This window comes from Salvelinus sp. IW2-2015, linkage group LG33, assembly GCF_002910315.2.
Source record: "Salvelinus sp. IW2-2015 linkage group LG33, ASM291031v2, whole genome shotgun sequence".
In the NCBI taxonomy this organism is placed as follows: Eukaryota; Metazoa; Chordata; class Actinopteri; order Salmoniformes; family Salmonidae; genus Salvelinus; species Salvelinus sp. IW2-2015.
In genome coordinates, this window is record NC_036872.1 from 19,446,547 (window position 1) to 19,458,496 (window position 11,950).

Here is an 11,950-nt window from a genome sequence, read left to right on the forward strand (position 1 = left end):
CCATGTGTAACTCTGTGTTGTTGTATGTGTCGATCTGCTTTGCTTTATCTTGGCCAGGTCGCAATTGTAAATGAGAACTTGTTCTCAACTTGCCTACCTGGTTAGATAAAGGTTAAATATATATATATATATTTTAATTAAATGTGTAGCGTATCAAGGGTGGAATGGGGGTAGGTGACTGAGGAGAGGCACAGATCCAGCTGGAACTGGCCCGGCACTTGTTGCTCTGAAAAGGGGTCTGGTTTATAGCAGACTGGCGTGATGTAACACGTGTTTGAGTTGGGACTAGGGCCCTTACATAAAACACACGGCAGAGGGACGGAAATAAGGAACCAGAGCACCCAACCTTTCACAATAGTCTGTGGGACCACAAGACAACCAACTTTATCTTTCAACACCCTTTCAGTAAAGGTTTTATTGGGTCCCCAGAGAGAATGATTTATTTCAGCTGAGGTAGAATGGTTTTAAATATCCCCGCGTTAAATTCTGCCCACCAGAAACACTGCCTCTGTGTGAGCGGTTCCTTGTTTGTTTATTGCCCCATACAGTTCGTTGTTTATGAAGAGACATACCCGTCCCCCTTTGGACTTGCCCGAGGCCGCTTTCGTCCGATCGTGCCGTTGCAATGATGTGTGAAGAAAATTGTCAACATTTTATCTGCTAGAATAGCATATGCCAAACACACATCTAAGCAAAGACTGGCAAATGAAGTGGATTTACGCTGTGATTAAATGCCAGTGAATGTGGCTGGGGAAAAAACACTCAACGGTCAATATCACTAAAAGTGTTATTTTTTGTCCTCAAGATAAATCATTCAAAATTGTATATAGAAAATATACACTGGATCAAATTTCAAAAGGATCCTTGTGTGTGTATGCCTTCATGATAATAGAAGCATAATGACATAGAAGTACATTTTAGACTATTTTATTTCGGTGGAAGGAGGCAATTTTTCAATGTCCCAAGTGCTGCTCAATCAACTTCAACGAGAATAATTCGGAATACAATTATATATTTAAAAAAATATTTACTAATTTTCTTCATTAAATGTTATCTTATGTATAGTCTTTTTATGTTAAATGTGTCACGCCCTGACCTTAGAGATCCTTTTTATGTCTCTATTTTGGTTGGTCAGGGCGTGAGTTTGGGTGGGCATTCTATGCCAGGACGAGTTGTGCTAGCTCTGCGCTCGAGACCGCCAGTGCGCCTCCACGGTCCAGTGCATCCGGTGCCTCGGCCAAGGACAAGGCCTTCTGCATGTCTCCCCAGCCTGGTGAGTTCTGTGCCTGTTCTAAGCCCTAACCCTCCTGCATGTCTCCCCAGCCTGGTGAGTCCTGTGCCTTCTCCCAGAGCCAGGCCTCCTGTGTGTCTCTCCATTCCAGTGGTGATCCATGGCACGAAGCCTCTAGTGGTGATCCATGGCACGAAGCCTCCAGTGATGATCCATGGCAAGAAGCCTCCAGGAATGATCCATGGCACGAAGCCTCCAGTTGATTATCCATGGCAGAACCTCCAGTGTGATCATGGCACTAAGCCTCCATTGGTGATCCATGGCACAAAGCCTCCAGTGATGATCCATGGCACGAGAGCCTCAGTGATGATCCATGGCACGAAGCCTCCTGTGATGATCCATGGCACAAAGCCTCCGTGATTGATCCATGGCAAGAAGCCTCCAGTGATGATCCATGGCACGAAGCGCTCCGTTGATGATCCATGGCCGAAGCTCCAGTGATGATCCATGGACGAAGCCTCCAGTGTGATTCCATTGGCACGAAGCTCCAGTGATGATCCATGGCACGAAGCTCTCAGTGAGTATCCATGGACGAAGCCTCCAGTGATGATCCATGGCACGAAACCTCCAGTGAGGAGTTATGGCACGAGGCCTCAACAAAGGACGTCAGTCCGGAGCCTCCAGCAATGCCTTCTAGTCCGGAGCCTCCAGCGACGCCTCTAGTCCGGAGCCTCCAGCGTCGCCCTCTAGTCCGGAGCCTCCAGCAACGCCCTCTAGTCTGGGGCCTCCAGCGACGCCCTCTAGTCCGGAGCCTCCAGCGTCGCCTCCTAGTCCGGAGCCTCCAGCGTCGCCTCTAGTCCGGAGCCTCAGCGACGCCTCTAGTCGAGCTCCAGCGACGCCCTCTAGTCCGAGCCTCCAGCGACGCCCTCTAGTCCGGAGCCTCCAGCGACGGGCTTCAGTCAGGAGCAGCCAGAGTCTCACTCCTGTCCGGAGCAGCCAGAGTCTCCTCCTGTCGAGAGTCTCCCTCCTGTCCGGAGCAGCCAGAGTCGCCCTCCTGTCCGGGGCCCGCTGCGAGGGTCCCCGGTCCGGGGTCGGCGGTAAGAGCCGCCACCGCGGTGAAACATCCCGCCCAGACCGCCACCGCGCGGTGAAATGCCCACCCAGACCCTCCCTATAGGTTCAGGTTTTGCGGTAGGGTCCGCACCTTTGGGGGGGGGGGGGGGTACTGTCACACCCTGACCTTAGAGATCCTTTTTATGTCTCTATTTTGGTTGGTCAGGGCGTGAGTTTGGGTGGCATTCTACGTCTGGTTTCTATGTTGTCCTTGTTTTGTATTTCTATGTGTTTGGCCTGGTATGGTTCCAATCAGAGGCAGCTGTCTATCGTTGTCTCTGATTGAGAACCATACTTAGGTAGCCTGTTCCCACCTGTGTTTGTGGGTAGTTGTTTTCTGTTTTGTGTGTCGTCACCTTACAGAACTGTTTGTTTTGTTGTTTTGTCAAGTTTCGTATTTTATTAAAAGTAATATGAACACTTACCATGCTGCACCTTGGTCTCTTCTCCTTCTCCCGACGACGTTTGTTACAAAATGATGTACTTTTTCTAAGAATATTGACTATTTTCTGTACGTCCTCAAAATCGTTGTTCACCCTGTTACATTGTGGTTACTGGCACTAAGAAATATATATGTTTCTACAATGACATCACAAACCGGAAATTATCGCACTCCTTGGGGAAAACAACTGTGGTGATCTGGTGAGTATCTAGATTTCATACTATTACATTTTCATCATTATATGTTGGTGATGTGATGTGGAAAGCATAACATGTCACCCTGTTAAGCAAAATACAAAAGACGTAATCGAATTTCATAATATCAAAATATATTTGTCAAACAATGCAAATTACTTTTCATGTGGCAGCCATTATCTTAGCTTCTACACGATCACTTGGAGCATAGTTGCTAACTTTAGCTCAAAATGTCTACCCTGTTATTGTCCACCCTGTTATCCATGAACACGTAACAGGGTGGACATGCACTCAACAGGTTGGACAAATGGATATCTTGCAGTAATGTGTTGCAAAATATGTGTTTTATTTATAAATTGAATTACATTAATTACAGTATATATAGCATGTATAGTATTTTAAGAATAAATAAATATCAATTGAATCAGGTCTTTCTGAAGGAATGGCACCTCCTCTTAAGTGAAGCGACAATACAGAGAACGACGTAATGCTGACCCAGAAAGAAGGAGAGAGTATCTAGAGAAATGGAGGAAAGATAAAGAGACAGGGAAGAAGAAGACAATATCTGAACTCAGTGACAGAGTGCAGCGTGCAGAAAGGAAGAAATGGAGAGATTCAAAAAGGATACTCAGAGCCAGGGCCAAGGCTAGTGCGTTGCTGCAGTCCCAAACACCGCCCTCAACTCCTGAAAATCAGCCTGGGCCTTCAAGATTAGAATATGCTTAAAATAAGGCATTTAAGATTATTAGTTGGTAAACTTTCTACTAACTCTAACCATAATCCATAACCCATATCCCTAATCCCGATCTATTTATCCTTAACTTTATCTCTAACTCTACCCCTAGAACCCTAAACATGTGTTAAATGAGTTTTAGGCAACGCCAGCAAGAGGGATGCATTAGGAAAAAAACACACAGAAGACTCCAAAAAGAGATAGAGCATTTAAAATCAGAAGTGGCAAAGGAGAGGAAAAAAAGGAAAAGTACAGGAAGAGGAATGCAAGGATTAGGGGAGAACAGGCATCTGTATCGCCTCGTTCAACAGTCAAAGCATTGCTGAGACCTCAGAATGTGACATAACCTATTAAGAGGGCTCTTCTCTTTCACACATCACTCATTAAAGATATCAAAACAAAATACAGAAATGCAAGGAAACAGAAGAACAAGCAAATCATTGCGAAAGTGACCTCTGTTAATATATTGAATAAGTATACACTTCAGAAGTATGCCCAGACGGTGTTGGGCTTTTCAAATAAGAGAGCGAAGTTGGAAGGGAAGCAGAACAGAAACAGAAATCAAAAGGAAAGTGAAGGATTTCTTTCTCCGTGATGATGTAAGTCATATAACGACCGGCCGCAAACAAACCATCACATGACTAAAGAACAAAATGCAGAAGAGGCTTTTGACTGACACAATGAAAAATCTGCATAGGAAATTCCTGTCTGAGGAACTAGGCCAGTTGTCCTATACCTCCTTCTGCCGCCTCAGAACATTTGGGGTTGTTACGCCCAATGACACTGATCGTGAAACTTGTCAGTGCAAAACCCATGAGAATGTACAGTTCATGGCAAATTCTCTTCACAGCCTTGGGCCTTTGTCCACCAAAAACCTTGAGGACATGGTCGACTCAAGTATGTGTGACACGAAATCGAAGCTATGTGCTTATGGTGAATGTAAGGATTGCTTCCTCACCACTCATCCAACTCTGAAACCTCCTGGGAATGTAGAAGTTCCTCTGACACAATGGAGACGATCCAAAAAGATGAAGAGAAGTGCTCCATGATAACCTTGAAGAGGGTCACAATAACAGAAACTGAACTGGTCAGTCAGTTTCAAGATAGGCCCGCCAAGTTTAGGCAACACATCTTTAATATCAAGTGGCAATACCGGGCCTATAGGGAGCTTAGGGAGAGTCTGAAGAACAATGAATGCTTGTTGCACATTGACTTCAGCAAAAACTATTCATGCAAATACAGTCAAGAGATCCAGTCCGTGCATTTTGGAGGATCTCACCAGCAAGCCACTCTCCACACTGGAGTGCTCCACACTGCTACATATCAACCACCAATTGCTTTTTGCTCCATTTCACCATCATGGAGACATGATCCACCTGCCATTTGGGCCCACCTTGATCCGGTTCTTGCTATGTTGAAGCAGAAGTACCCTGAAGTCAGCCAGCTTAATTTCTTTAGTGACTTGCCATCTACACAATACAAGCAAAAAGGGAACTTCTACCTAATTGCCACAGAACCACATAAACAAGGCTTTCAAGAGGTCAACTGGAATTTCTTTGAGGCCAGCAACAGCAAGGGGGCACCAGATGGGGGTCGAGGGGCCCTCAAGAGATCTGCAGATAGAGCAGTGCACCATGGAAAGGATATCCCAGATGCACAGGCCCTGTACACTGTCCTAAAGGGCCCCAACTCCTCTGTGGAGATGTTATTCATGTTGTTGAGGCAAGAGCAGAGGTAACCCTCCGTCCTCCCGAAACACACATACATACATTGTTCTTGTACAGTAGCTGGTTGAGTATTGAAATGTATAAGGTGTTTGTTACTCTTTATATCTTATCATATGCTATCTCTTCTCACCTCAGATGCCTGTCTTAGATGCCATTAAAGGAACAATGAAGATTCATCAGGTTATCAGTGTCTCACCAGGCCAGATAAAATACAGGGACATTACTTGTCTGTGCAAGAAGGATAGTAGCATGTTGGACTGTCTTTGTTTTCAGCTCAAAGAGGCAACTCTGGGTGACCCTGCAGCATCTAACCAGCTCCCTGCATCACATGACAAGCATGACACCATATGGCGACCTGGCTCTATTGAACTTAATCACGTAGGGGAGTGTTGTGTTGTCAATTATGACCATGAAGGATACCCTGGCGTCATCATGGATGTAGAGGAACATAACATTAAGGTGAAGTGCATCAAGTCCAAAGGAAAATATTTGTTGGCACTCTGATGGACAGATAATTTGTCTGATGCCAGAGCCACAGGCTGTTAATAAATGCTCTGTGCAGATGGAAAAATCCACCTGGAAGTATGTGGAAGAGCATTTGGGGTGAAAGGGGGGAGAGATGGAAAGATGGAGAGCAAGAGAGGGGGAGAGGGAGAGAGGGACAGGAATGTGTTTTAATGCTAATTCCAATGATTTTGTACTGGCAATGTATTTTTGAGTTGTTTTTCACAATGAATATGTAACTAAATAGCAGTTCCAGTGTTGTTACGACATGTATTACTATGTAGATGTCTATTCAGGGTTTAATTCATGTTCTGTCCTGTTATAGCTGTCCACCCTGTTACCTTGGCATCTTGTTCAAATTAATTCAGTTACATTGTCAAATATCAAGAATTTGTGTCATGTATTTTAGAGTAAGACACGGCCAACACCACACAATTATAAACGTGGATAAAATATAATTAATAACTGTCTCAATTTAGAAAGATAAGGTGAAAATTAGATGAAGTTCTATATAAAACCACACATTGTATACAAAATCTGTTATTTCTTTATAATTTGACCTGAACAAATGGACAGGGTTGACAAAAGCTTTATGAAAATGTAAATATTATTAAAATAGTCCAATGAAAGTAATTAAAGACAGTTAAGTGCATGTCTGTAACAGGTTGGACATATATGGCTGATTCACTGAAAATGTGTTTATAATGATCTAACTCTAAGTGCTGGAGCTTGGCCAACATGTTTTTCTACAAGTCTAATATTTCCTTTTTATAGTAAAACATTAAAGGAATACAAATTCTGAAATAAAAATGTTGCATGGTCCAAATGGCAGTTTTGTGATATTGACCCTCAAACAGAAAAAAATATAAAATATTGATGTGACTAAATCCTTCCGCTTAGCCTCCTTGGGCGCATAGGGCGTCCACCATGTGTTTTTCCTGCGTGTGTCTCCTGACACAAGAGAAATAAGTGAACAACAAGACGCTTACATCAAGAAATGTTTTATTGTGACACAGAAATCTCAAACGCCATCTTATTCTTTACCCCTCTATAATCCATTTAGAGATCTGTGTTATGTTTCTGATGTGCAGAGGTAAGACAGTAAAAGTTAAGTTAATGCAAACATAAATAATTGTAATAAATATCAAGTAAATGTACAGCACACATTTTCTTATCGCAACACCCCTTTGTATGAATATGTCCGTTTTAATGGTCTATTCAAATCCTCCAAAAGGAGGTAAGAACAGAAAGAGAGTGTCCTTGTTAGCAGCGATTTACCCTTTAAAAGAACAAAACCAAACTAATTTGGCAAGCAATCCAAACATCCATCTTAAATATTTTGTGGTAGCTCTCATTGTGTTCTTCAAGTCCCATCCAAGTCAAATGGCTGTTTAACTCACACAAGAAAACATGTTTCACCATGGAGTAGAAGAGAATGAGCGATATAATCCATCTGAGTTCCAAGACATTAAGGTGACATATAACTAGTCATTTCAAAATTGGTAAAAAATCAAAACCCAACCAACTGGATATCCAATAAAGAATATCCTAGATATATCATTATAATCATATTTTTTCCCTGGAAGAATATCGCAGAAAAAAAAAAAAAAAAAGAAAATTGTTGAAGTGAAGCAGTAATAAAAAAAAAAACTGCCATCAAATATAATGTAGAAGTCTATTTACATGTTTTCTTCTGTGAAGTCTTCACACAGCTAAAACATTTTGGTTATGGGTCAAATAAAACAAACAAAAAAGCAGCAGAACCACTGCTCATTCATCACAGGAAATATATAAAAAGGCTAGACCCCCTGGTGAGTGGATTGTGTGTGTTTGGCGGGGGGATTCGGGAAACACATTCAGTAGCACACAAGCAGTGTGGGAGGGCAGCTCGGGATAACAACATCTCCCTCAAATTTCACAAAGCAACACAAGTTTCACAACCTGAAATGCAAGTATAGCAGACCAGGCAACCCAGAAAGCCAGACTTGACAACCAGGTAGAGCTTTAGTCTGTTAGTCCAACTTCAGTGTACCTGACCTTACCCTGCTGCCACGGCTACTAGGATAGTTTCAAAACTCAAAACTGCAACCTCACGTAATAGATTAATATGACTTTTTACAAGACTTATATACATACCCTCTTTATAGACTTAAATAAACCATATTCACTGTAAATATAGGCTGATAGTTAGTTATGTCTTTTAGCAGTCCATCTTTACAGGCAGTAACTATATAATGTCATATAGAGTGCTTGTCAACGTTTTGACTGCAGAGAGCTGACCTGGTAAAAAATTCGTAGAGTTCCTTTTAGATATTAAGTGGACTTCTATGTCAAACATCAAACAATGCACAAGCCTTGAATATTTTGAGTTTCCTTTTCACACAGAGCCTCCCTCTCCCCTTCTTGAGGAGGAGGTGCTTGTGGTAAAGGCATGCCTTAGAAAGAGTACCCTCTGGAAGGGTGGGAGGGAAGCAGTAAGAACTAACTAGAAGACCACACCAAGTCCTCTGAACGAGGGATGGGGAGAAAAGTGAGGGGAAATAAGGTGGAAGAGAGTAACTTTCCCTATAATCAAAAAGGGTATGTGCCCTGTCACAGGTCCCTCCCACTATGTGTGTAGTGATCAGTCAGCTCACTGCCACTCCAAAACAGAAGAGATAACAACGTTAGTGTCAAGGAAAGTGGGGTTGAACTCCCCTACATCAGCTCTGAAAAAAATAGTCAAAACACACTCCTGAAATGCTCAACCTGATTAGAATGTTTTTGAAATTAAGCACGGGCACAAAGCCAAACATAAAACAAGTAGAAAAAAGAAAAGCTTCAGTGTCTTCTTGGTGAAGCAGGTTGGCCTTCTGTTCTGTGAGTAGTTCCAGGAGAGGGTGAAAGTAAAGTTGGGCAGAAGAGGGGTTGAGAAGGTGGGGCTGTATGGGTAATAAATAGTAGAGTTGGTGTTGAAGCTGCATTTATATGGAGGTGGTGTACTCCATCCATCAGGTCCCTTTAGCCGCTGAGAGGGTCCTCACGGTAGTGGATGGCGTAGCGCAGCTTCTCCAGCATCACATCCAGGGAGCTGTACTGGGGCAGCTTCACCATAAACATACAGGTCTCCACCCGGATGTAGCGAGAGTCTGGCGAACCTGGCAAACACACAAATAGGTAAACATACTGTATGAAGAAAAATAATCTTAAAACATTAAATGTAATATTTACATTTTAGTTTTTTTTGTAGGACACTGGCTTCTTACTTTATCATAATGAAAAAAACATCAGTTTCTAGGACGTGAAGAAGTTTTGTATTGCTTATGTTTTTGCTATTGTGAACTTGTGAAGTTGTACATACAACAGCCGGATCGGCTAGTCATGGTAAAACATAGATATGTTTTACTCGTGTTTCTAATCCTTTGCTACTACTAGTATGTAATTGACATTTGGCACTAATTGCAGGTGGAAATGTTACATGTATAATATAACCTTTAAAACATTAAACATCTGCAGAAAGACTCACTGCACTTCTACTATGTTCAAATTCTGTTCTGCTGAGAGTATTCTGTGCAGTCTGGAAAGTAATTTTCCATCAATTCCCTGTTCTCCATGTCAATAATGGCCCATAGTATGATTGTTATTGCCTGGAACAGAAGCAGGCTGTCTTGTTTAGGGACACTAACCTCTAATCTATGGAAGCTACTGTACTCATCAAGCTAGTTTTACTGTTCATACTGTTGTGGTTGGAGTCTGACATTGGTTACATTTTTTTGTTGTCTAAAATATAAATAGTTGGGGTAAAAAGTCCTTTGAGCAGCTCTGACACTTTGGTCTACTCTAAATATTATTTGGAGTTTGATCATAAGGTCTGAGGTCATTCGTTTTAAAATAACAGCTCTGCATCTTCTCCACTGTCATGACTGTCCTGATCAGGTCAGGTTACAGCAGACCACAACCCTACAGATTATCTCTCACCCCAACAGAGGAGGAGAGATCTAGGGGTCTGAAGATGTGGGGTTTTTATGACCCCTCACGCCCATGGTAAATCTTAGGCCACAGACAACATTCCTTTGTCCTCTCACTATGGAGAACCAGCCTCAGAACATTAAACATGCAATAAAGGGACTTTGGAACAATGGTTTCCGTCAACTACAATGGTGGTCATGACGATAGATGGAATATGAAAATGTATGTCATTTTTGTTTTGTTATTAAAGGTTAATAGATTACGTTATTACGAAAACATTGTAACTGTAAGAGTTTTCCTAGGATATGCTTGATGTTTATACATTGTACGTTGTGTGGAAAATGTCCAAATCAAAGAGAATGTTTTGGTAAAGATGAAATGTGAAGTTAGTTGTCTAAAATTGGATTTGAGTAAAATCTAGACCTTGCCTCTTAACTTGGTACGCCCAGAGAATTGCCCTAAAGGCGGTTACGCCCACTTCTGACCCGAGGGTATAAGACATGCAAGTTAAGAATGAACAGATCAGACTAAGTGACCCGAGCTGCAGCCAAGGTCTAAAAAGTCAACGAACCCTAAACTCACGACACCCCATAGAACAGGGGTGTCAAAGTCAAATGGACGGAGGGCCAAATAAAAAATTTAGCTACAAGCCGAGGGCCGGACTGTTCGAATGTTCATTGAAAAATTTTTAAATGACGCATATAGTCTAGTGAACCTAATTGAACCTACTGAAAACCTAACAAATATATTCCAATATGATCAGATAAATAAAGCAATATTTTCTTATGGCTCTGTCAGTAATCTTTAATTTTCAACAGACACAAAAGACAAATTTCCTTTATATAAAAATCCCCATAACATGAACATTAAATGAAAGAAACCGGTATTCAAGGCACCATCAGTAGCCTATATTTTCTTAGCAGAGCCAAAGGTTTGAATCACCGCCAGTTCAAGGCTATTTCTGACGGAGTTAGAAAACGAGCATGGTGATTTGCCTATCACACAGAGGTGCGATGGCTAAGCCAGGGAAAGTGCTTCAAAGATGTTTCGAGCTTCGTGAGGAGATTTGTCTGTTCTTGGACAGCAAAGGGAAAGACACAACACAACTCCGAGACGAAATGTTTCTGTGTGAAATGGCTTTTCTGTGTGACATTACGAGTCATCTGAATGCAATGAACTTGCAGCTGCAGGGTCGGGATCATGCATCTCTGATATGTACAGTACAGTGAAGGCATTTAAACCAAACTGACTCTGTGGGAGAACGCAGATGCGGAAAGAAATTTGAGCCCTTTCCCAGCTGCCAGACCATGAAAAGAGAAGCTCTCTACCAGTGCGTTGCCGAGCGCACAGTTGCTGATAAAATAGGTATGCTTGCCGCTGACTTTCGACGCCGATTTGCTGACTTTGAAGCACAAAAAAGCAGGTTGGAACTGCTCGGAACCCATTTGCTGTTGACGTGGAAAGCTCACCACCAAACTCAAATGGAGTTGATTGACCTCCAATGCAATGATGCACTGAGGGCAAAATATGCGGCAGTGGTGCTGCGGAGTTCGGCGCCCGTTTCCTCCCGAACAATCCCCAGCTGCGCATCAGGCTGCTCAAACGTTGTCTATGTTTGGCAGCACATACCTGTGTGAACAACTGTTTTCTTTGATGAACCTGAACAAAACTCACACAGAAGTCGACTTACTGCTGAACACCTCCACTCAATTCTGAGATTTCCTCAGCTCAGAGCCTACCCCGAACATTGATGAACTTTGGAAAAGATGGGACACCACCAAGTATCACCCTCAACCTCAAACAAGTGAACATTACTGTGCAATCACATATTTAGAGTTTTTACTCAGTTCAAGTTTAAAAGTTAAAGTTTAATATTTGTTTTCACTGCATGTTACTTCTCTCTTAAACAAAGTGTTGTTTTTGATTAATAGATTTTTGCACTTTATTTTATATATTCAATCCAATTATATTTTAAAAATATTTCAGTTGAGTGGATGATAGAAAATTGCTATTATTGTTTTTTTCTTGAAGTAAATTTAGCCCACTTTTGCTAAAAAG

General features: G+C 42.1%; 1 protein-coding gene and 1 long non-coding RNA gene across 2 annotated transcripts in view; one reads left to right on the plus strand and one right to left on the minus strand.

The window, feature by feature from the left end:
- LOC139023596 (uncharacterized) overlaps nucleotides 1-11,950 on the plus strand; it is a 581,371-nt gene that overhangs the window by 431,252 nt on the left and 138,169 nt on the right. The window lies entirely within an intron of this gene.
- LOC111958151 (probable E3 ubiquitin-protein ligase HECTD4) overlaps nucleotides 6,930-11,950 on the minus strand; it is a 71,751-nt gene continuing 66,730 nt past the window's right edge. Inside the window, 1 exon segment of the mRNA XM_070437024.1 lies at nucleotides 6,930-9,081. Within this exon segment, the coding sequence (XP_070293125.1) occupies nucleotides 8,945-9,081 (137 nt within the window). The 3' untranslated portion in view covers nucleotides 6,930-8,944.